The 26035-nt window shown below is 39.4% G+C and overlaps 1 protein-coding gene across 3 annotated transcripts in view; it reads left to right on the top strand.

Annotated features, from left to right (window-relative positions):
• Positions 1-23889, top strand: part of WDR11 (WD repeat domain 11) — a 70109-nt gene extending 46220 nt beyond the window's left edge. For 2 of the 3 annotated variants that reach the window (XM_067561335.1, XM_067561337.1), the window contains exons 17-29: positions 1196-1302; positions 6293-6407; positions 7855-8026; positions 9888-9996; positions 12115-12177; positions 13470-13535; positions 14532-14703; positions 15127-15222; positions 16274-16439; positions 17391-17488; positions 18704-18849; positions 19239-19318; positions 20530-23889. In XM_067561335.1, coding sequence (XP_067417436.1) covers positions 1196-1302; positions 6293-6407; positions 7855-8026; positions 9888-9996; positions 12115-12177; positions 13470-13535; positions 14532-14703; positions 15127-15222; positions 16274-16439; positions 17391-17488; positions 18704-18849; positions 19239-19318; positions 20530-20687 — 1548 coding nt within the window. In that variant the 3' untranslated portion in view covers positions 20688-23889. Of the gene's footprint in view, positions 1-1195; positions 1303-6292; positions 6408-7854; positions 8027-9887; positions 9997-12114; positions 12178-13469; positions 13536-14531; positions 14704-15126; positions 15223-16273; positions 16440-17390; positions 17489-18703; positions 18850-19238; positions 19319-20529 lie in introns of those variants that run through there. The other variant, XR_010922189.1, reaches the window with a different exon arrangement.
• The last annotated feature ends 2146 nt before the right edge of the window (positions 23890-26035 follow it).

Here is a 26035-nt window from a genome sequence, read left to right on the forward strand (position 1 = left end):
CATTCTAATAATTAACCTTGGTGTGAGTTTCTCTTTATTAAGTTAATCATTTGTTCAATTGCAGTTCCTTTTTTATTGACATCAAGTCATGAATTGTAACAGAGAAGACTCTACTTGGCTACAGATTTGTAATGGGTCAGAGCTCTCTTTTTATGACCCTTAACAATTTTTTGCTTCTCTGAAGTGCAGCCACTTTCCTGCATCAGACATGAAGGCTCAGATAAATTGATCTATCAAATTGGAATCCCCTTATTTCTGTGTCCTAGTATAGTTTATGTTGGTCCTGTGAGTGTTTGGTAATTGAGTCCTGTCATTTGGGGTTTACATGCAGCTAGCGATGCAAAAGCTTTTCGTTGCTTTAAAACCCAAATCATTGGTGATACTTAGGGCCCTACAAAATTCATGGTCCATTCTAGTCAATTTCACAGCAATAGGATGTGAAAATTGGTCAGTTTCATGATTTCAGATGTTTTCATCTGAAATTTCACAGTGGGGGTTCTGACCCAAAATGGCAGGAGGGTGGTCACAAACCTGTTATAGAGCGATGGCAGGATTGCCAAGCTCACTTCCTTCAGAACTGGGCTCTGAATGCAGCAGGGATGTGAGTCCACTGTACTGCTGGGAGCACTCCAGCCCAGCCAGGACTAGCCGGTAGAGGTCCCTGGCTGGGGCACGTCCAGCAACATGGGGGAGATCAGATCTACCTCCAGTACCTCCCACTGCTGCAGGAAACTCGGGGCTGGGCAGCAGACCTGGAGATTCCTGCAGTCAGAGCAGGCTTCCGGTCTCTCCCATGCTGCTGGGAGAACCCCAGCCTAGCTGAGACTACCAGCTAGGGGCCCCTGGCTGGGGCACTCCCAGCAGCACAGGGGAGATCAGATTTCATAGGGAAGGGCCAATTTCACGGTCTGTGATGCATTTTTCACTGCTGTGAAATTAGCATGGCACTACTGATAATACAAAACACTTCATTCAGTGCAAAAAGGTCTTCAGAATTATGATGTGGCAGATTCTGCCCTCTGACCCAGAACAACTCCATTAAATTCAACTGAATTGCTTTGTTGAATCAGAGAAGAATTTGGCCCATTAGATTTATCTAATGTGGAAAAAGAGGAAATATCAGTATTGATATGTTTATGCCTAAGTATGCTACTATTAATTACACAGTTTTATTCGTCTTCTAAAATATTTTCAGGGAAGCATGGGTAGCATTACTTGTATCGCATGGAAAGGAGATACGTTGGTTCTCGGAGATGTCGATGGAAATTTAAACTTCTGGGATTTGAAAGCAAGAGTATCCAGGTATGAGTGTGAATAAAATCTCACTAATTTATATAAAATGAAGGAATGGTAAAACATTTGTAATTCATTTTTTTTTCTGTGGATGATTGTGTGTTGTCTGAGATAACTATTCAAGGTTGTATTTTTAAAACGAAAATTCTCAGTCATGTCCTAGCAGAGCATTTAGTGATTAACCAAAGAGATGTTGGGCCATATTCATAAATTCATAACTCCAGTGCCAGAAGGAACCTTTGTCATCATCTAGTCTGACCTCCTGTATAACACAGGCCATAGAACTTCCCCCAAAATAATGGCAGAGAATCCACCATGACCCTTGGTAAATTGCTCCTGTGTTATTTACCCTCACTGTTCAAAATTTACATCTTATTTTTAGTTTGCATTTACCTCGCTTCAATGTCTAGTCATTGGATCTTGTTATATCTTTCTCTGCTGGATTGAAGAACATGTTATCAAATATTAGTTCCCCATGTACTTATAGACTGTAATCAAGTCACTCCTTTCTTCTATTTGTTATATAATTATTTTTTTTTATAGCTGCCTTCACTTACCCTCTAAACCAGGTCTTTTTGTAACCAAAATGACTATCTGCCTCAATTGTGGGATTCTGGCTTTTGGAGCTTCTAGTAAAGTGTCCTGAGATAATTCCCAGTTATCGTTCACATTTTTCTGATTAAATTCTTCTTCCCATTTGATTTTGCTCATAATTGGTTTCAGCTTTGTGAAATTGGTCCTTTTAAAGCACCAAGTGTATACATCACTGGTCTTGACATTATAAATGTGATCATGTCATGATCACTTGTACCAAAGTTACCATTAAGTTTTGGTTTTGCAATATAGAATGTTCTCAGCTGCTGTAAATCGGTGTAGCGCCACTGACTTAAATGAACCTGATGATCATTCACACCTACCAAAGATCTGGCCCATTTTGTTTAATCCAAGCAAGATTATTCTTCTTCGAGTGCTTGCTCATATCCATTCCACTGTAGTGTGTGCACGCCTCCGTGCACGGTTACCCGGAACTTTTTTCCCCTTAGCACATCCTGTAGGGCCAGCTCCAGCGCCCCCTGGAACCCTGCACACATGCCGCGGTATATGAGGCGCTGCCGGCCCTATGCCCCCTCAGTTCCTTCTTTCCGCCCGTGACGGTTGCTGGAACTAGCCTTGCTCTCAGCAAGTACTATTCCCCTTGTTTGGACTTGTTTGATATTTTAAGTTAGTTTTAGTTAGTTAAGTAGTTGTTAAGTGTTGTTAAGAGTAGTTAGAGATAAGACAAGTCCCTGCAAGGATTTCAAGCAGCCGGGCTATGCCCCGGTTACCTGGATGCAAGCCGTGTGCCTCTTGCAGAAAGGCCTTCCTACTCAGTGACCCCCACGACCACTGCCTTAAGTGCTTGGGGGAAGCCCACAGAAAAAAGAAGTATAAGATTTGCAGGGCTTTCAAACCGAGGACTCAAAAGGACTGAGAAATCCAGTTGAAAGCCCTGTTAATGGAAGCAGCGCTCCGCCTGGTGTTCTAGGCCACCTGCTCCACCTCGGTACTGAGCGTGACCTCGCTATAGAGCTCACCGCCGGCACCATCCTTGACTCAGCACCGCGCAACATCGCCAGCACCAAAGAGGAAGAAGCAGCGTGCGGAGCATGGACACTCCTGTGCCCTGCCGGTATGGGCAGGGTCAAGTTTGGAGATGCACCGAACCCGGCTCGTCAAGTCTTCTCCAGTGCCTCTGTTTCCAGTCATGGAGCGTCCCCCGACTTGCAGGAGTGGGGGAGTGCCCCTGCCGACGCCGTTGACACCGGAGGCTTTTCAGGTGGCAAGAGCCTTGTTGGCCTTGCCTACGCCACCTCCGCCCCGCCCCCCTCTGCCGAGGGAGAAGGGGCCGGTGTCACGGGGGAAACCTGCATTGGGTCCCCCTTAATGGCGGTGGAGATCCCTGGTACAGGGAGGAAGATCTCCTGCCGGACAGTCTCTGAGGGTAGAGCAGAGCCATGCCCCCAGTAGTCACTCCAGGTCAGCATCCTTGAGGTGACCTGCTCCAGCATAGGACGCGGAGTCTCCCTCTCAGCGCCGACATCGATCCCCGACGACGTTGACATCGACCATCAGATGATCCGGCACCGAGGAGTTTATCTGCACTGAGACAGCGCGGAAACCGGTCACCGGAGAAGGACCCAGCACCACGCAGTCCACGACGCAGAACCAGGTTGCCGGAGTCCGGCTTGGCACTGACGAGTTCTGAGTGGCGCCAACCTCGGTCACCAAGTTTCTGCAGGACTGCAAGGCAAGTGGAAGCGGAAATCATCGGTACTGAGATGACACTCCGGTACCTCTAGCTCTTCAGCTCTTCTAGCTCTTCCATTTGTCAGCAGTGCTCGCGGCGACGGAGGCAGTCCTCATCATCCTCCAAGTCGGAGGTGTCGAGAGGACGGAACCCAGCACCGAAGGGTGCCCGGGACCGAGGACGTAAACGGCACCACCGGTCCAGGGCCTCTATGTGGATGACTCGGGGTTTCCCAGGGAGACAGTCATCGGGCAAGCTGATGCCCCCACAAAGCATCACAGCCTGTGGCGCAGTCAGCCCCGAGTTGGCCCCAGGGACAATGGCTGCAACAATGGCCTTACTGGGCCCCATGGGGTATCCAGGTGGGGCTGGGGCCCCAATCCATTATGTCATTGGGGGTGCAGTCCGTGCCTCCGGCACAGGAGAAGGCCCATAGACAACACTCCTCGGACGAGGAGTCGGACCCCATGGAGGGCCCCTCAACAGGTGCAACCCTTCTCCAGGAGGGGGCGCACCCGCAGGACGCACCTCGGCAGTCTTCTTCCTCCTCACCTCATGAGGCAGTCTCCTGGGACCACTCAGTGCTACTGGAGGATTTCAGGGCGCACCAGGAGCTGCTCAAGAGGGTGGCCTCCAACTTGGGGCTGGAGGTGAAGGAGTTAAAAGAGGCCGAAGATAGCCTCTTTAATGTGGTGGTGGCGGCTGCCCCAGCGAGAGTGGCCCTCCCAGTCCACGAAAGGGTCCTTAAGATTGTAAAGGACCCCAAACCTTCCTCGGTCGCCCCTATGTCAAAGGTGGCCGAGAAAAAATATTACGTCCTGGCCGAGGAGTTTGAGTATTTGTTCACTCACCCTGCCCCAGGAACCCTGGTAGTAGACACGGCTAACATTCACTGGTTCAGCATGCGGCTGGATCTTTCAATCGCCCCACCCATGGAGCTCCTGAGGCGACACGACCTTCTATCCCAGGACCACGGTCGCTTGTTGCACCCGGACCTGGACTCCCTGCACCACATGGCCTGGAGGCTCTGTGACTGACGAAGGGAGAGAGAGCCTGCTCGGTGCAGGTCCAGCAAGTCCTGCTTGGCAGCAGGAAGCCTTCTACACAGGTCATGTATCGGGCTAAGTAGAGCCAGTTTATCTGTTGGGCGGAGTCCCGGGGTATTCCGCCCAGCCTCTCACCTATACAGGCGATCCTGGAGTACCTGCTCCAGCTAAAGCTCCAGGGTCTGGCACTGGCCACATTGAAGGTTCACCTAGCGGCCATTTCGGCTTTCCATCAGCCACTAAAGGTGAGATCGCTGTTCTCCCATCCCATGTTGGTCAGGTTCCTCAAGGGGGTGGAGAGGCTCTATCCACAGGTCCGTGACCCGGTGCCTTCCTGGGATCTCAGCCTGGTCCTCTCGAAACTCATGGGGCCCCTCTGAACGAATGGCTTCATGCCCTCTGCTCATCCTTTCATGGAAGGTAGCCTTCCTGGTGGCCATTACCTCAGCCAGGAGGGTCTCCGAGATTAGGGCCTTGACCTCAGAGCCCACTTATACAGTATTCTATAAGGACAAGGTTCAGCTGAGGCCGCATCCGGCCTTCCTACTCAAGGGGGTTTCCCAATTTCATTGTAACCAAGATATCTTTCTCCCTGTGTATTTTCCCAAACCTCACGGTTCGGAGGAGGAGAGGAGATGGTATTTGCTGGACGTGAGACGAGCCCTGGCCTTCTACATCGAGCGCACAAAGCCGTTCCGGAAATCAATGCAGCTCTATGTTGCAGTGGCCGACCGAATGAAAGGCTCACCTGTTCCAACCATCGCATCTCCTTGTGGATTACATCATGCATCAAGTCCTGCTACGAACAGGCGAAGGTGCCGCTTCCGGGAACCATCACAGCACACTCAACCAGAGCTCAAGCCTCATCTACAGCCTTCCTGGAGAGAGTGCCCCTGCAGGACATCTGCAAAGCTGCCACCTGGTCGTCGGTGCATACCTTCACATCCCACAATCCCATTGTCCAGCAGGCGAGAGAGGACGCGGGATTCAGCAGAGCGGTGCTGAGGGCAGCTCACTGGTAAGTCCGACCCACCTCCAAAGGTATTGCTTGTTAGTCACCTATAGTGGAATGGACATGAGCAAGCACTCATAGAAGAAAACAAGGTTACTTACCAGTAACTGATGTTCTTCAAGATGTGTTGCTCATGTCCATTCCACAACCCACCCCCTGTCTCCGTTGCTGGAGTTGGCAGAAAGAAGGGACTGAGGGGGCGTATGGCCAGCAGCGCCTCATATACCGTGGCATGTGCATGGGACTCCAGGGAGCGTCGGAGCCAGCCCTGCGGGATCTGCTAGGAGGAAAATAGTTCCGGGTAACCGTGCTCGGAGGTGTGCACACACCTATAGTGGAATGAACATGAGCAACACATCTCGAAGAACATCAGTTACTGGTAAGTAACCTTGTTTTTATTAATAAATTTTGATAGCTAATGATATACAAACGTTCAGATTCTTTTTTCCCTTCCCACAACCACTTCTTTTTTTTAACAGAACTGTCAATTTTTGATATTTTATGGGGTTTTTTTTTCCAATCATCTGTTTATATAGCCGTGGAAGATTAGTTCTACAAATTTATACAGTATCAAAGTGTAAATGCTTGAGGGAGAATTTATATTAACCTGTGTTCCTGAGAATTAAATTGAACCTGTTGTCCTTTTGTTCCCAGGGGGATCCCCACACACCGAAGCTGGGTGAGAAAAATACGCTTTGCCCCTGGGAAAGGAAATCAAAAACTGATAACAATGTACAATGATGGAGCTGAAGTTTGGGACACAAAAGAGGTGCACATCTATTTCACATCAGTGTTCACTTGTGTGCAAATTTTGCTGCTTTGAATTTGGGAAGGTCAGGGGCACAAGCAATCTGGTTAAAATGATATTTAATCTATTGCTGACATCTGTATAATAGTTACCCAGCCTTTCACAAAGGACTTTTAGTTCTCTTAAAGCTTTCTCAAGTTGTTTTCAGTTGAAAAGTGCCTTTCACTAAGAAAGCTGATGCTCCATTGCAATGTACAATTTATCACGCTTCTGGTTATTTTCAGTTGCATGTATTGTTTTGAGGTCACACTTAGAAATAGCAAAAATCTCCCTTCCAAAACTTTGTTTAATAAACATCTACATTTATGGAATGCTGAAGTTGTGTTACCTTCAAATCTTGGTCTTAACTTATTAGTGGATATGAGAAAGCCAGACACTTGATATTAAAATTGGCCCTTCTTCTCCTCTCCTGCAAGAAAATCCTGTATTAGGGAAAAATGCTCTTAAAAATTCTGGGATTCATCTTATGTAGTTGGAGTTGCATTCCTCCCTCCAGAGGTCCATAGACACTGTAGTGATTAGAGCTGGATGCTTCCCTAGGGAGAGGAGATGTGATCTTCAACTCCATGGATTCTACAGGCAGAACAGACTATGACCCTCCTCCATGAATGATATGAGGAAGGTTGATGCCACTGGTTATTCCTCCCTGCAGCTGTTCCCTATCTCCTTTTGGGAATGGAGGAAGTAGAAGCCTTAACATGCTCTTTGACTTCCAATTGAAAATCTGTCAAAATCCTCGGGAAAACAACTTATGGAGAGCCACAGCTTCTGAGCGCTGTCTCCAGAACTTCTTCCTGATCTTTGGTGCTCCAACCCTGTTGTGTGTCTGTTGTGGGGCTTCATTGTCATGCTACAGAATAGCTGCTTCCCCTTCTCACTTCCCATTCAGTTCTACCAGATTATATGTATATGTGGAGAGAAAAGAGAATCTTAATGGGTCAGATTCTCACTCCAGCTAAAAGAGCTGGAGGTCCCTTTACTGAAGGCCACTTTAGTATACTGGAGCAGTGTAAAGAGGTCTGAAAAGTACTATATTTGGTTCGGGCACTGCAGAATTAACCTGCTGTCTAAAGATCCTTTCCCATGCACCTGGGGGTGAGGAATGGGGGCAGGGGGCATGTATCAGGGCAGGGCCTCAGAACACAGCACTGTAGAGATTCTGAATAGTGCTGTGGCCCTTAGGGCAGCCTACTCTTACCTAGGCATGCCCACAGGGCTCTCTAAATTATGCCAGGGGTCTTTCCAGCCCCCAGAGCATTCCAGGATCAGGAGGGTACAAAGCCACCTTAGCCCCTCCCACTCCACCTCTCTTGCCAATTCTGTGAAGCGCCTCTTTAGGCACAACACAGATTCTTATCTACCATGATTAATAGCATTACTAAAAGTGAAAATGTCTTAATATTTCAAGGTGCAGATGGTAAGCAGTTTAAGAAGTGGAAGAAATGTCACCTTTCGAATACTGGATGTGGATTGGTGTACTTCAGACAAAGTGATCCTGGCGGCAGATGATGGTTGCATCAGAGTGCTAGAGACAACTATGAAGTCAACATGTTTTAGAATGGATGAACAAGAATTAACTGGTATGAGAGATCTCAACAGCACCTCATGCTCATGTGCTTTGAATTGTTTCCCTTTTGCTACAGACTGCAGTATATTTCATTGGGAAAGGTGTGCAAAATACATTTTACCCCTTTTAGTGGAACTGAGAGCAAAACTGACATCAGTCTAAGCCAGAAGATGAGGTAGCTCACAAACATTTAACTTACTAGAGCATTTTCTTTTTTTAAGATGCAGTCAACTACTAGGGAATTTGGAAACATGGATGAGTAGTATAATAGTTTATACAGCTTTTGATATTTCTAAATAAAACTAAAAAAGCAAAACGTGAGTTATCTGCATACATGTGCAGCAAATTAATATATAAATTCATTGCATTAGATCAGTCATTCACATACACAGCATGAGCTTCAGTCATGTTTGAGATGGCATGAAAAACTGCTTATGTTATACTGCTATGAGTTTAAATCCTGTTCATAGATTGGTTCAATGGATGGCCAGAGTGTATGTTTCCGTGAAATTGTAGAAGTGCATCAGTTTGTGACAGCCTTGTTGTTTGACTTTTTACAATGCTTTTAGCTAGCATATGTTCTTACAAAAAAATTGCTTTTACATTTTTTTGTCTTTGGAGTGAACTGTGCCTCTAAAATGGTTAATATATAAAATCCTGAGTTGAAGCTGATCCAGAGTTTTCAAATTGTGGGCCAGTCCCATTAAAATCATTGGGACTACATGTTGAGTAAGGTATTACTCAATGAGAGTAAGGGTATGATAATTTGGTGCTGTATTTGATAGATATTCTGATTTAATATACTTTGCTAACTTTGTCTAAAATAAAAAACGAATTGCTTTTTCCTGGTATTATGAAGGCTATAGTTTTGATGAAAGGCCAGTAACAGTGCAATCAGCATCCTTGAAGGATATTTTAGTTACCATAAATGATCTTTTGAGACCTGAAAATGAAACTTTATAAATGCATATTTATGTCACTTAAAGGACAAGGTATCACTGAGTTCAAGAATGTGGTGTGATTTCAAAAAAGGATTAAACATTTATAGCAATGATGAAAAAATCCACAGGTTATACGAGATATGATAGCAAATACAAGAAATAAAAATCATCGTAGTTCAGTATATTACCAACCACTAATAGGTGGAGGTTAAAAAGAAACTTCCCATAGGAGCAGATTATTCAATAATTTTCTAGGACAGGAAATCTAACCCCTTTCTCTGGAGCATTTTATTGGTGTCAGAGACTGGATACCAGACTAGATGGACCACCAGTCTGATTTTTTATGGCCATAGTTAAACACAAGTATCCCCCACTGACCATACTTTTTACATTCAGTATAGATATATGTTTAATTTAATTCTCTCCCTATAAAGCCCTATTGATGCTTCCTGTTTTCACTGCAGATATTCCTGAATGCACTGATAAAGACTCAATTATCCTGGTAATTGTGATGTGTAATGATGATGCATTCTGGCATATCTTATGTGAATTTCTTTCATATCTGGCTTATTGAAGCATCTGCCACATGCATCTCTGCTTAACTCAAATTTCAGTTTTACTTTGCAAGTTTGTTTGCAACCAGATTTTAACTAAACTAAAAGCAAAAAACTCAGGAGACCAGGTTTTGATTGTAAATGTCTAGGGAGTAACTATATCTCCAAGAAAATCTTTTTTTGCTCATGTGTAGCAACAGACTTTCAGGTGTAGTGATCCATGCTGTACATCTGGGGTTAAAATCTGGCCCAACATCTAATATTTTATGGTACATGCAGCTACCTATACATTTTATAATTGTTAAATGCTGTGTTATTAGCCATTCATAGATCTTCAATATGACTCATTTCCCTCCCAACTTCCCTTCTTCTATTTCAGATCCTGTGTGGTGCCCCTATCTCCTTGTTCCAAGAGCCTCATTAGCTTTAAAAGCCTTCTTGCTGCACCAGCCATGGAATGACAAATGTTCTCTAGATATTTTACACATGTAAGGCTTTGTTTTAATTTTCTGTTCAAACTTTTAACCTTCATCACATGCAGATCACTTACGTATTCTTTGGTAGCATTAAATGTTCAGTAGTGTTAAATGGGCGAACATCAGCACTTACAGAGCAGTTGGAATGGAGAGGCAGCACTTCCCTTGCATCAGACAGAAACCTAACAAAAAAGGGATGTGAGGTCAAAGGTTTGTTTTATTTCACTTTAGTGGCACCTACCTACCTTCATCTTTGAAAACAACCTCTAAGTTTTTAAGACAATAGCAATTGTCTGTAATCAGAATTAGAAATTCATGCAACACATTGCATCAAAAAACAATAGTATGTTTTCTTTCTAAAATCAGTTGATTTCAAAGTTAGAGGTGATCAGTAGAGAGTAATTCCAAGTGCCCCTTCCCGTACACTAATGAGCATGTTACCTCTTTAGTGGTGCAGATTCCTATCAGAATGGAGCACCTTATCAGGTTATAACATTTGTTATTTATAGCGCAATATGAGGATTGTTCAGGGCAGCAAACAGATCCATAGGAAGATGCACTCCCTGCCCTCAAAGAGTTTGCAATCTAAGAAGGTAATCAGTGTACAAGATATATGGTCAATATATGTAGTTTTAGATGCATGATTTGTATTATTAATGTGTCTTTAATGCAAATGAAGTATATAAGTCAAATGAGATGGTGAGGTGGGAAGCTAAAGGGACTAGGTAGGACACCATCATGAAAGATGAACTCCTCAAAGAAGTGCATGAGGGTTTGTGATGAGATGAAGAAGAGCAATGAGTCCATTGGGTAGTGGATGATCTCATCTTTGAGAGGAAGGGAAGAGAGGATTTGAATGGGGTGTTGATAAAAGATGGAAATGAAGTGAGAAAGAGGAACCAGCTACTAACAACAGGAAAGGAGAACCTAGCCACCTCCACGGTAGCCCTTGGGAGGCATCTCAGGACTTGTCTACATGAACACTTAGTTCATGGTAAGCTGGAATGTGAATCTACCCTGCCGCGCTCTAAGTGTCCATGTGGATCCTGCTGCATTACTCTAAAAATTCCCTAGTATGCTTTGATCTACACTGCTTTGAAACAGGAGCACATTAAAACACACTTGGGAGCACAGCAGCAGCGTCCACATGGACACTTACTGTACACAGGCTAGTGAGGGGTAGATTCACATCCCAGCTTGCTGCCAACTAAGTGTTTGTGTAGACGAGCCCTCAGAGTGGAGGGTGTGAGAGAAAGAAAGGCTGCCATAAGAAAGAATAGCGACAAACATACTGGCCTATGTTTTCCCAAATAGCTAGTGATTTTGGGTGCCTAATTGGAGACACCTTAAAGGGGACTGGTTTTCAGAAGGACTGAGCACCCACCCTCTGAAAACCAGGCCCCTTTGGGTTTCTCAAGTTGGGCACCTAAAAAGTGAGGTACCCAAAATCATTAACCACTTTTGAAAATTAAGGCTACAGTGTTGGAAGGGGAAATCCAGGTTTCTATGAGCTCAAGGAGATGGAAGGGAGTGAGAAGTGAAGAGATTGGGGACAGTCTTTTTATGAAAGTTGGCATTCTAGAGTAGCTGAAAAAGGGGTGGAAATGGTGGTGAGATTGATGAGTGAGGGACCAGTGTGGGAAATTGGTGACATTGGACATGTTGGGCATAAAAGTGTAAAAATAAGAGGATGGTCAAGATTGCTGAAAATAAGTAGGAGTAAGCAATAGAGAAAGAAGTGGAGGTAGGAAAAAGATGTGTGTGGACAAGTGGGATTGTGGATTAGGAAGGGGCAGGCAACATGAGAAAGGAGGAGACCTAAAGGTGAGTGAGTAAGAAGTAAATGGGAAGAGAAGGGAGACAGTAACACAGATGTGGCAGTAATGAGGGTGAGCGGGAAGTGAAGAACAGGCCATTATTATATCTTGGAACTAGTAATTGATGTCCAAGGTTTTCTGTTTAAGCTTTTTCATTAAGGATATGAGAATATTGCTGTTTGCTTCCATCATGCTTAGTGTTGTACATAACCAACACTCTTCCTCTATTTCAGGTAATATTGTCAATGTAGTTAATGAGGAAATATAAAATCCTTAGACTATATACCTATTAAATCAAATGTTTTCTTTGCAGTGATTATCCAGAGAATGAAAATATTAAAAATCTGCTTCAAACACAGCTGAATTCATTGTCCAAGTAAGAACTGTTTTATTAATGTTTTAACAATATACCGCTTTGAATGAGGTTACAGCAGCAAAAGTTGTAATGATTGGTTTTTCATTTAGCAAGCAATCCGGAATAACTTTATTTTTCTACTAAAACATTTCACATGTTTAAAGATAAGTACGGTTGTTAAAATTTCATTTATTGTAACTTACTTAATAACTAGCTTTGTCTAATGAAGAGGTAAGAGTAGAATTTTTTCCAAATGGGAGAACTTCTTTAAAACAAATTGTTTAATATTGGCTTAACAGTCAGAATAATTTACTGTATCAAACATTAAAGTGGGATAAAACTCGTGTCTAATTTGTGACATTTGGTTGTACTGTTGTTAATATCATAGGCAATGGTGACTGCTAGCAGGAGGTCCAGGAATACTCAGCATTTAAATTCAGATAGCATTCACAGTTTATTGGAAAGTGTTTCTCAACATGGTCTGGTCCTCAGAGTGCAGTGCTGGGCCAAATTGATGCAGGATCTTAAAAAAAAAAATTATAGATTTGAAACTTTATGCAGAATTTTAAACCCTGACTAGAAAAATATCACTTTGGCACTTTCGAAAATCCTACCCTTTCAAGATAAGTTACTCTTCATGGCTGAAATTCATACTTTTGGTGATATTACATTCGTCTCCCTGTTTGCATAGCCAACAGGATGGCAGTACCTTCATTTTAAACTATTAAGGCAGTCTTTGCAGCCAGGAAACTGGAATCACACACCCTCTCTCCCAAAAGCCAATTTTTATCTGTATGCAGAAAAATGCATGCAAAACCTGAATTCACAGATTTTTAAAAAGTATTAAATTTTTTTGTATTTGTCCAGTGGCACCATCCAGATTATAGTTACATAATTATGACATCATTATTAATTTAATTTTATAATACATAGAATTGCTGTAAACCAATATTACAGCTTCAAGTACACACTTCTGGTAGTTCACCTGTATTGCAATACATGTAAGCTAGAAGGCATTCTTGACAATTAGACTGACTTTAACTATTAAAATTGATAAACGGTGAATTGTTCCTGTGAAGTTATAAGCACACTTAAACTTTGTATAATTCCTATTGCCACGATTAAATATTATTTGATAGAAGCCTTTGTTCAGGTCAGCATAAGCTAAACTTCAACTTTCCTTGTCTGACAAGATGAAATAAAAGGCTTGTTTTAGGTTTTAAACTTTAATTCCTAGGTCTAATGTTTAGTAATTGTTTTTAAAAATCCTGCACAGCATATTACAGTTCATGTATGACTTTCTGTTTTTGCAGTGACATCAAGAAACTTGTGCTTGATCCTGAATTTACTCTGTTGCAGAGATGTTTACTGGTTGCAAGGTAACAGAGATTCAGATAAAGTCGAAAGGTTTTTTTAAATAATCCTGATCCTGTCAGCACTTACAAATGTGCTTAACTAAGCATGTATGTAGTACTATTAAAATGAATGATGCTAATGATGTACATAAAGTTAAAAATGTGTATGTATTTCAAGGATGGGTGTCTAAGTGATTATTTTAGTAAGTGATTTGTATTTGCCGTGAGTTTTATTTTACAGTTGAAAGACTCTTTTAACATGGTTGAACAGAATTGCATTTTATAAAGCTATAAGAAACTACCATACCCATATTGAAATAGTAGTTATTTGTACAATGCCCAAAAGTGTATTAGGTGCTTTGCGGAATATAGAGTAAGCTCAGTCCCTCTCCCAAAGAGTTTACAACCTAAAACATAGGCCCATATACAAGCAAAGGAAAAGAGAGAGTGGGGCTCTTTTTTAATTTCATGACCATTGTCATTCTGCCAAAATCATAACCATTTTAATCTGTTATGCATTTTTTCTTAGTTGCTTCCAAGCTTTTATGATTGATTTTTCCTAATGTTGAAAAGGTGTCTTAATGGCGAAGCATAAAACAACCCAGAAAATTGAATGAAGGATAGATATAAGTGCCGAATGCTTTTGCTAAACTAGTTTGTGGAGAGATTCACTGAGTCTTAACTAACCTTGTAAAAGTCTTTCCTTCAACTTGCTACTTCCTAGTTTGTTGAATGTATTTCAGAAGAGATCGTTTGTGATGTCACATATAAGAAGTCTCATTGGTAACTCACAATATATGTGATGCCAAGAAGAATGTACCTTATTCTCTGAATAAAGAAATTATTTTAAAATACAAAACAATTACTTAGTAGTATGTGTAAAAAATCTACAGTATTAGATAATCAGTATTATGGCTACAAGCGATTGTATTATGGGGTTCAAGAATTTAAACTAATCTGATGTTGTAGCTACAATGTGTAATGGTAGGGTTTGCTTCATTTTGATTTTTGACTTCTCAGACTGTATGGGGATGAATCTGAACTGCATTTCTGGAGTGTTGCTGCCCATTATTTGCACAGTTTCTCTCAGGAAAAAGCGCTAACTGCAAAAAGTACAGATAGTCTTCAAGAAAAATTGATCAACCCATTGGATATATGCTATGACATACTGTGTGAAAATTCCTACTTCCAGGTATTGCGAACTGTTTTTAAATATTATTTAATAAGTATGTGACCAAAGCAACAATATGACACCAGCATTTCTTCCCTTTTTAGTTTAGTGTCCCTACATATAAGTGCCTCACTTTCATTTCAAAATAAAAAGTTCATGACTGTGTGTTAATAATGGAGTTTTACCCTTAACTCATTGTACTTGTTATTGTGAACTTAAAACACTCAGTTCTCTTTAAAGGTTGGGGTTTTTTTTTGGTTTAATAAATAGTATATCATAGTCTTATAAGATCTTAATTTATATGTACTTCAGATTTATATATATTTTTAAGATCACATTATATTTTTGGCAGGTGTTTCCAATTCATATTATAGAAAAAGTTCACTTTTATATGTTAGCTCAGTTTATTCTCAGATTTATAATCATTTTAATTTTTCTCTGCAGAAATTTCAGCTTGAAAGGGTACACCTGCAGGAGGTTAAAAGATCAACCTATGATCACACCAGGAAATGTGCTGACCAGCTTCTCCTCCTGGGACAGGTTTGTGTTTGTTTGTTTTGTTTTGTTTGTAATGCCCATTGTTTATGTGGGTTTTGTGTGTTCTTTTCAATACTTCCTCTATCCAGACAGCATTATATCTGTCTTAACTAGGCCAAATTTCTTCAAACTAGCCTATAACCAAGACCCAGTCTTGGCAAGATAGTTGGGTATGTTGTTCCACTACACCATCTGGGTCCAATGAAATGGAAACCATCATCTAAATATGAAAGGCACCACAACACACCATTGTTCTTGTGGAACTCCACGTGGGTCTTTCTTCAGTCAGATGACCAAACGGGTCCTACCCTTTGAGTTCTCTGAATTAAAATAATCAAGCTGCTCAGCTAGCTTAATAGTTGCAGGGAAATACTGCTAGTATTGGCAGGAAAGTTTACAAGATGACATAGACATTGGCATCAAAGACTCCTGTCAGATCTACAAGATTTTACTTGGATCATTGATCTTCATCTGTCACCAGGAGATGATATACCAACACAACCAATGCAGCCTAAAATCAGATTGTACTAAGTATATATGATGCTTTTCACATTTCTCCATAAATATTTAACTTATCAACTTTAAATATAGTCAATTCAAAAAATTAGTGCTAGGTTATTTCAGGTACCATCTCTTGAGTTCCTGACCAGTTTCTTTGCTTATACAGTCTTATTTCACCCCTACTTTTTAAGTGGCTTTTCTTTCCTCTGTTGCTCTGTGAAACACCACACAAACAGGGAAAAACTGCATACTCAATTTACTGTTTCCCCTATGTAGGCCCTCTTTCTGGAAAGCGCTTAAGCACCTGCTTTAATCCTGTCCCTAATCAGAACATTTGTTTAAGTGCTGTCCTTACCTAGGATGCTTTCCTGAATTGGGACCACAGTCAGTTAGTAAACAAACTTGAAAAAATAGATTTTTTTTCCTCTTATCCTTGTTACTATAACCATTAGTTGGTGGGTTTTTTTTTTTGGTTTTTTTTAAAAGGTTAAAACAGAAACAAACAAAAGTGTGAGTTTTTTTAAGCTGATGTAATTTTATTTTTTCTCACCAGACTGACAGAGCAGTACAACTACTGTTAGAGACAAGTGCAGAAAACCCACATTACTACTGTGATTCGCTCAAGGCATGTTTGGTCACGACCGTCACTTCTTCAGGTCCTTCTCAAAGCACCATTAAACTGGTAGCAACCAACATGATAGCAAATGGAAAGCTATCAGGTAAAATATGTGTTTTCCTTTTGCTTGTAATCAAGTAATACTGATAATTATTGTGGAAATGTATGTGGTTAGGCAAAAAAACCCTTTTTACAGTAAACCATATAGGGTGCTTGCTTTATCGGGTGTGCTGTGGCAGATGTACAAAAAGCATTAGACATAATTGTAAGTATTTAGTAAGGAGGTTGAATAGGTTGGTCTATTTTTTTATTATAATTAATAAAATTCCAGAAAACCTGTTTGCAATTTATTGGTAATACCAAAGAAGGCTGATGGTTAATTCTACATATTTGCCACAATTCTAATCAAAACAACAGCATTTTTATTGGATAAAATTGAAATACGCAGGTTCGAAATTAAAGTCTTTTTATATTTAAGTTTGTTTCAAATCCATTAATATATAAAATAGGTTCTTCGAACTATACCATCATGTTCATCTACCTAATATAATAGATGCTTGTCGTAAGGTGATTGACTGGAATTTCTGAAGTTGTGTGGTGGAACTACTTACGTTTATAGGTGATTAGACACTAATATTTTTTAGGGAGTAGGCTACTTTTTGAAAAAAATTAAAGGATGATTTACAGAAATCAGTCTTGTTGTTTGGTATCATTTTGTGACATTTATTAAGTATGCATGGTCCAATGATCTCCATAGCATATCTGTCTGAGACAAAGAGAAGCAGAGGAGACCTGAGAACCTTTTGGAGCATTTCTAAGCTCTGCAGATGCCATGTAATGGAAAGGGAGATGGTGTCCTGCATAACCTTCAGAGCTCCAAAGCTCTGCAATGTATGAAGAGGTGGGTGTTAAGAACTGGGGTCTTTGTGGAGCTCCTGTGTCCCAAGAGGCAGTGAGGTAACCTTTTTGAGGGGATCTGTTTACACTTAAATAGCAACTATTTTTTTCCCTTAGCTGACAGTCAAGTTTTAGGTAATCTATATTTATTTTCCAGAGGGAGTGCAGTTGCTCAGTCTAATAGATAAAGCTGCTGATGCCTGTCGTTATTTGCAAACCTACGGAGAATGGAATCGTGCAGCATGGCTTGCTAAAGTATGTAATTTCTCAATCCACATCATTACCTATATAGTACAAAGACGCTCTGCATCAATTTTTGACCTATTTTAAACTGCAGTGGCATTTGATTTTGTTGATATATTGTCAATGATATAGTTAGCTCGCAGCTAAAATACACTGATAACTTTGTTCCATTGATATTGTATTCACTGGTTGGGGTCTACGTTTTTTCCATGACCCTGTCAATAATGCCACCTGTAACTAAAATTGCTAAAGATACCCTATATCTTTTACCAGGTCTTAAAAGCAATTTTCTTTATTGTAACAGTTTGCACAACATTGGAAATAAAATAAGTATAAATTAAACTTCGAACATAAAAGGCCTGCCTCGAGACACATTTACAGAGATGAGTGTGAATTTTGAAGTCCTTCAGATTTAAAGAACATACAGTATCAATTCAGAAATATAACAATGAGAAGTTATTTCCAGTGCATTAAGCTATAGTGCAACTGGATCATTGTAGGCAGACCCCTTTTCCCGTGGGTACAGAGGCCCACTTGCATGGATCGGATAATAGAATTAGGGACTAACAAATGGTGAAAATTCCCAGTTTTCTAGTTTGTGACCAAAGATTTGTCAAAAACATTTTAATGACCTGTTCTGATTATCTCCTTTTTTGTAAAAATGTTATTTATTTCAATGTTTGGAAAAATGTGATTCGTTTCAATGCTTGGAAAATAATTAAAATAAAATAAATGATATATTTAACTTTAATGGGGAGGTATCTATCTTAAAGTAATAAAAATTTCAGTCTGTTTAGCTATTTCACTAGAAGAGTTAAAAGGAGAGGGGCATATTGGATTTTTCTAAATAGATGAGTCCCACTTTTATTTGCCCATTTTAGTTTTTAGATCTTCAAGAGAAGTTGAGATTTCTCCCATTGTGTTTAATTCCTTTACACTTTTGATTGCAGTGAGGCCTGCTAGTGAAATGCATATTGAGCAAGCCAATTTCCTACGTCAAGGTTAAGTGAGAAACACTTTTTCATTTTCCTCATTATTATCATTCTAGGGACATGTGCATTTTGGATTTTGGAAGTTGTAACTTGAGATGAACTCTGAGCAGGAATCTTTAAAAATATAAGTGTATAAAGTCTTGTAATGAACTTGTACGTGGCTTGTCACAGAAATGTTTTCTTTAATTACATATAATTGGTGTATTCAGACGTGGTTCCTCTTTATCTCCCAAAGGTTCGTTTGAATTCAGAGGAGTGTGCTGATGTCTTCAAACGTTGGGTTGATCACCTTTGCTCTCCTCAAGTCAACCAGAAATCCAAGGCCATTCTTGTCCTCTTATCTCTAGGATGCTTTACAAGAGTTGCAGAGATGCTGCACAGGTAGAGTAAATTCTCTACTCTGCTTTGTCTAATACTGTCAGTTGAATGTTTGATCAGGAAATGTGTGTTTTTAGTGAACTTCTTACATTAGTTCTGTTTAGTTCTGTCTAGGTGCTTGTACTGATGCTTTTTCTGTAATTTCAGGGGAAAATGCTGGCATTTTAAATTGTCAGCATTTTTAAAGGTGCCAGCACCTAAACGAGTGCTAACATTTTATAACAGCTGTTAATCAGAGCTTGTAAATTGAACCTCGTCCTTTCAAAACTTTAGCATCAAAGCTCAACTCACTGAATATTCTTTAATTACACACACAGTTATGTAAACCTGATCAAAATGGCTTGAAGAACTTTTAAACCTTCCTGTCCTAACAAGTTTTTTCTCTTCAACAGCATGAGGTATTTTGATAGAGCTGCATTATTTGTGGAGGTGTGTCTGAAGTATGGCACAATTGAAGTTAATGAAGATACAAATATCCTTTTTATAAAGACTTACGGTGTTTATACATAAAATTAGCTAGTCTATACACATAGAGTAACTCCTAATAATTATGTCCCCCAGAGTGTACTGTACTTCTTAAAGGGACAACAGAATAAGGAAATGAGTGGAGAGAAAATATTCATCCAAACCACAATACCAGCTCTTCCTGTATTCTGTTAGGTCAGTGGCACAGGGAAACAAATAAGAGAGCAAGAAAAAGAGCAAACCTGTGCATGCTACTATTTAAATTCACATTTCTTAATTTGGGAGTGGAGAAGTGAGCAGATGGCAGAATGTTGGTGCTGATGGAACTTCGGCTAAATGCTGGTTACTGCTGGCCACATAATTAGGTTAATGAGGCAGTTATCTTTTCAATAACTGTATACCACAGTGTACGCTAAATTTCAAGTCTTTCTACACACTCCCCTGCAGAATATATTTTTTTCTTTACTAAAAGGGTCATCAGTTTTGAGGTTATAAGAATAATGTAACTTGTAGATCGAAGTGTAATGTGAGATGAAAGCTTAACAATAAAAAGCCACATGAGAACTTGTTTATTCCAGTATACACTTTTCTAACTTGTTGCATCTTGAAAATGGTAATTATCATTTAGAGGATCATTAACTATGAAATTTGTATCTAGATGTATTTCTGAAGCAATGTGTGTCTTTAGAGAATATATACTGGTGTTTTATAAAGATATTTTTATTTACATGAATTTGGGATGAGCTTGGGGCTCCCAGCTGACAAAGCCTCAAGTGAATCCTATAGATCATCCCAAATTATTTTATTGCCAATATCTTTCAGTCTGTTTGCTACAAATGGGACCTTTGTACCATTAGAAAACCAATATATGTCAAGACAAGACATTAGATTTGTATTGTTGTATCTGGGTGTGTATTCAAATGAATTTCCATAGACCCTCATCAAAATTTTGCTATTTTTAATTTGTTGCAGCCATTAGATGATCTGAAATAAGGTTTCTGAGCAGCTATTTGTAAAATCATTTGCATTAGTATTTTTGCCTCCATTTGTGCATAGATGTTGCTTTTAAATTATACTTGGTATCTTGTTCCAGCAGCGAACAAGTGATTAACAGCCGTGTTCAGCATTTCTTGCTTAGACAGGGGTGGGTGTGAGAGAAGCCTGGTTCTGAGCCTTTTCCATTACCTCTCACTTCTGTTTTCCTTAACCATCATTTACATAAACTAATCCATGTGGTATTTGCAGATTATGCCAGAAGCTTAAAGACATTGGGTTTTAAGCAAGGCGCTATTCTGTTTGCTTCAAAAGCAGGAGCAGCTGGTAAAGATTTATTGAATGAGCTGCAACAACCTAAAGAGGAAGTGACTGAAGAGTGACAACTTCATTAGTCATAAAAATATAAGATTTCCATCAAACAGGGCATTTGTTAGTTACATTTCCAAGGTTAATGAGATTCCATTGTATGAAAATATCCTTTCTCTTGGGCCATTACAGTAGGGATCATTATATATATAGGATGTTTCATTTCGACAACACTTTTTAAAAAAGATGTGTGTGGAGAAAATGATAGACTAGTTAAGACAAAACTTGTTTTTAAAGTTATCAAATTATCCTCACTTCTGAGAAGAGGCATTTTGATCCTAGGCAGAGATCAAGGTTCCAGAATTTGCTAAAAGATTTGTTAAGCTTGAAGGAGGGCTACTTTTACTTTTTAAAGAGACCTTTATTGACATTTGGAATTATCATAGGTATGTTTATATGCATATATTATGCATTCCATACATTAATAAGAAAAAATTAGTTAAGGAATAAATGTAGATCCCAAAACATGCAATGGTTTTCGTGCCATATGTTTTGCCCAAATCCCATAAATATTTTAGATAAATCCAGCGTGTTTTGACATTCTCAGAGTTAGCTGTGAATATTTACCTTTGAAAGCTTTAATTACAAGAAATTCTTTAAAAGTACTTATAAATTTCTCCTTTTTAACTTTTCACAACCCATCAAAAAGTGTTTTTTTCCGTGTATTAGTGTGATTGTAATTTTAAAGCTGTTACATTCCATATTATTTTAAATGTGAATCTCCTCCACACCTTAAGGATTGAATGCTGCCCTGCACCTTACTGTTTGGTTCCTGAGATCAAAAGGAAAGGAAAAGATCCTGCCACACAAGCAGCAGGGCAGGATCTCTCCACAGCATTAAAGATCACTAGCAGAAAGGGCTGCTAACACACTGGCTCTTGTACCTCTTCTGCAGATCAGGAGCTATTGTGGCACAATTAGCTGTTGAATGTGCTGCCATCATCAGTTGGTAGAGAAAGCACTGTGCAGAACAACAAAGTATAAACTTCAATATGTCATTCCCTAGCTTACTGTGAGGAAGGTTGCCCTGGGTGGCTGGATGTATGTAACAGATCATGCCTCTGGCAGCATCTCTGCTCCTGATTGCTCTGTCAGCCATACAGTATTTGACCGTTATCATGGAGTAGTTTCCATAGCATCTTAGCTGCTTGTTTGACAGTGTTCTTTGCATTACTGTTGCTTGTGGCAGACATATCTTAATCAATGCAATTGTAAATAAAAAAGAACATTTTATAACAAAAGAATGTCTGCTGAAATGTGATTTGCCACAGATGTGACATTATACTCACAAAATGAAGGGTAATGGATACTGGAACTATGTCAGCTAAGGAACCATTACTTTTTAAAATCACTTAAAATTAAGGTACTGTCGCTAACTAATTTAATGTGTGATATTGTAAAGAACCATATCATTTAAATCTTCATATTGGTAACTCAGCAGTTATATTGACTTCATGCATTATGCTCTAAAAGTAACAGAATATAAAATTTCCCCATAAGTCTGCATATTTGTTTACATCTCTAACTTCAGAAATGTTATTAACTTCAAGCCAAAATGGCATTTATGATGAAATTTCAAAAGGTTGGAATTTTCAATACGTGGTGGGTTTTATATAAATAGAAAATCTGAGTTTCATTTCTGTAAACAGGAAACTGAATGTTTTAACTATAATGTATCTGATTTCTTCCTGCCACATGTTCCACATCCATAATGTACATTCCTTTAGTGTTTTATAAACAAAGCACATATAATTATGTTAGCTTGGAAAAATATATACAATAAAATTTGCCTTAGGCATTTATTTTGCCTAACTCATAGTTGAATACAAGTTAATGTAACTACTAAGGACTAAATTCTGGCACCTTTATTTACACTGAGTACATCCAAAATTACTCCTGTTCTTTTCAGTAGGACTGACTACTCAGTGTGATATGTGTATCAGAATCTGTCTCTAGACAAATCCCCATAGGTATTTCTCAGTAGGTTTCTGAAAAAATTCTGCATATGCTTTAGTGTACAATTTGACTTTTAAATCTGTGATTTCATGTTATTAAAAAAAAAACATACTGAAAAGGCCTTCCTCCTACTGGATGTGTTTCTTCATGCTTTACTTTTAAGTGTGAAGGTTGTACATCTTGCACAATGTTATCTGAGTTTTGTTATCTGTATGCACAATATATGGACAGTATAAAAAATCATTGCAAAAATCCATTTGGATATGAACACAGTCACAGGAATGTAATTAAAAAATACTTTGAAAACCACTGTGGTGTAAAAATTTAATTAAAATTTAATTTTAAAATATTGCAATCAGTGTACTTGGCCAAATGTTGACAGTATCTTTTCTTTTCTTCATTATTATTATAAACCCATCCAGGGTGGATTAATGTTCAGGGCTAGTTTTGATGGGGGAAAATAAAGTTCAGCTTCATGCATATTAGTCACATTATGGCTAAAAAGTTTGTTTTAGCTCTTTAGCAAAAAAAAGTCAAAGTTTAGGGGCAGTTAAGATTACAACAGATCATAGCCTCATCCACTCAAAACCTGAAAAGCATGGAAAGAAGTTAACAGAAAAGATGAATGCACACCTTTATACCTTTCTCTTGCCTACAGCACTGACAATAACACACTCAAACATTCCATAATGCTTTCACTTCCATATTCAACTGATATCAGAAAGCAATATTTACCCAACCTTACTCAAATTTGCACTCTAACATGAAAGCTTAATGATAATTATTTGCCTTTATATCAATAGATCAACACATCTGACTGTCACACATTTCAATCATTTGGGAAGTTATTTTGCCATAACACCCTGAGGTCACTGTCACTGAACTCCTAGTCTCTTCTTTCCCAGTTCAGGGAACTTTTGTCTGGGTTTCAGTGAAGGACTGTCACTCTGGTGCCCTATTTGTCTCCCTCAGGAGCGAGTGACAGCATTCCGAACACACCAGATTATCAGATTAAAAATTGATGAGTTCATTTGGTGAACAAAATTGCCATTATGGCTAATATGTTGCAAAATACTTTGTAGACAGATATTCCTGATGTATAACTGATACATATATACTGATACATGTATAACTGTATAACTGATAAACACAAATCAGCACATGAGCAAAATGTGGCCAAAGAACAGGTCCTAGAGCATGTGAGATTTCTTGCAAAATGGTACAAATAAAAGTGAGATTATCCAATAAAATAAATGTCAAAATGGGTGCTTTTTAAACTCTTTATTTCTGTATCAATTCTTCTATTATCAAACCTCCAGGAAGAATTTCAAATGGTGCTTGACAGCTTTATTCTGTGCAGGGGCATGCGTGGGTGGGGGGGCGGGACACGCAGGGGCACAGAACTCCTCCGGGGCCATGAGAACAAGCTCCTCTGACCCTGGGCCAGGAGGATGGCAGTTCCTCTGGCCCCGGGGCTGCAAGGAAGAGTTAGCGCCACTGGCTGCAGGGGAAAGGTAAGAGAGAGCCAGTTCCTCCAGCCGAGGGAGGGGAGGGAGAGCCAGCTCCTCCGGCCCCAGGGGGCACATAAAGTGCCCCTTGAAAATTTTATTCCTGTGCATGCCCCTGATTCTGTGTTTTTGTTTTTTGTCATTTTAATGCAATTTTTACAAAATAAAGATTTAAAGCTCCCATCAAAACTGAACTCTCTAACACAGTCTTAACTACGGAGTTGCTGCACTTTAGTAACAGTTTTTAAACACTGAAGGAACCACGTAGGAATTAAATTTGCAAATATGCTCCATAATTCTTTGAATATCTATATAACTAGGAGCTTTTTTGTATCAAATCAAGCTTGCTGTTGATTTTCTTAACACACCATTTGTCAGTTTTGAAATTTACTATAGAAAGACCACAACCCCTGTCCCTAATTCAGGTGACTATGACCAAGCTGTTAGGAGTCTTGATGGTGAGCCTGCAAAATACACTTTTTGGAACACAAGTAGACTTATTGCAGTGGTTCCTTCTTTCTCATCCTATGAAGACATTGTGGAAATCTGTAGCCTTTAGTCTCAGAAGATGAAGTGCTTTCTACTTTTATAGCTCACTGAAGTACTTGTATATGACTCTACATAACTGCATAAGCTTTTTTCATCCCTCGGATCCATTTTTAAATTTGTGCAGCTGTTATATGAAGCTCATTCAGTCCCAGCTACTGTTCTCAGAATCAGAGGAGGGTTTGCATAAATGCTATTGTGGGACTGTTGTAATAAGATTTTCATTTGAAACTCTGTTGTCTGATTTTCTGATCTTGTGATAAAACAAATGAAGTTCAAACTGTTTCAAAAATGACTCCTACACTGATGAAAATGGATGTTCTTGTTTTAAGATTAAATGTAAAGTCCAGAATGTACTCCAACAACTGGGTTTTAATATAAGCAGGCCTTTAGAGTTGAATTATAAAATGTTACGTTGCAATAGAGGTAGTCTCTGTAAATGGGCTATTACATGAATTAAGTGTTTAAAATTGGCTAGGCATCTGAAATACTTCAATGTATAGTACATATATATTTGAGCATATATCTATGGAAAATGACTAACTTAAAATTTTAACAGTACAAAAATGATTAGTACTATTTTGCAAATGAATCATTTATTAAAATTTAAAACATCTTTGAGAGTGTGCCAATTTAGAGACTTTACAATGAGATAAAGACACATATTATATACATCAAGAAAACGCAAGCTAGGATGTTGTTGTGATCAGTGTCTGAGTATAACTAGTTTAAGAAGTTAGCTGTTTTGCAAGAGTTGACCTGGGGGACAGGGAGAAGGGGAACATTCACGACCCTTGAACAATGAATTTGGTTTGGATGATCACTAGCTGCAGCTAAACACATTGTGGTAAGGATTCAGCAGCAATTAATTTGGAGTATAAGAGAATAGTTACAAATTGGCAAAGACTTAAGCATTTGTAAAATATAGATAGATAGATAGATAGATAGATAGATAGATACATATCTAGACTAGATATGTATCTGTATATTTTTTGAAATGCTTAAATCTTTGCCAGATTATAACTCCAAATATATATATCTCTTTAGACCAGGATTCAGGAAAATACTGTTACTATAATGAGTCCTGCTTAAGAATGGAATCCTTTAAGGAGTCTGGAATGGGAGGAAACTGATCTAATAGCACCCGTGTATCATCAAGGATCACCTGTGAATTTATGTCAAGGCACTAAATGCTTTTTAGTCATGCTGATATTGACCTGCTAATCTCTTTATTTGTGATTGCGGGTATCAAGGGGTTAAGTAGAAATTGTTGCCAAAATCTGATATAAGCAACAGTTATTACATTCTTACCTCAGCAAGTATTGCTGGAAGGCAGAATGCCACCTATGTAA

This window comes from Emydura macquarii, unplaced genomic scaffold, assembly GCF_026122565.2.
Source record: "Emydura macquarii macquarii isolate MOO-44397 ecotype Brisbane River unplaced genomic scaffold, CSIRO-AGI_Emac_v2 contig_2372, whole genome shotgun sequence".
NCBI classification, from domain to species: Eukaryota; Metazoa; Chordata; order Testudines; family Chelidae; genus Emydura; species Emydura macquarii.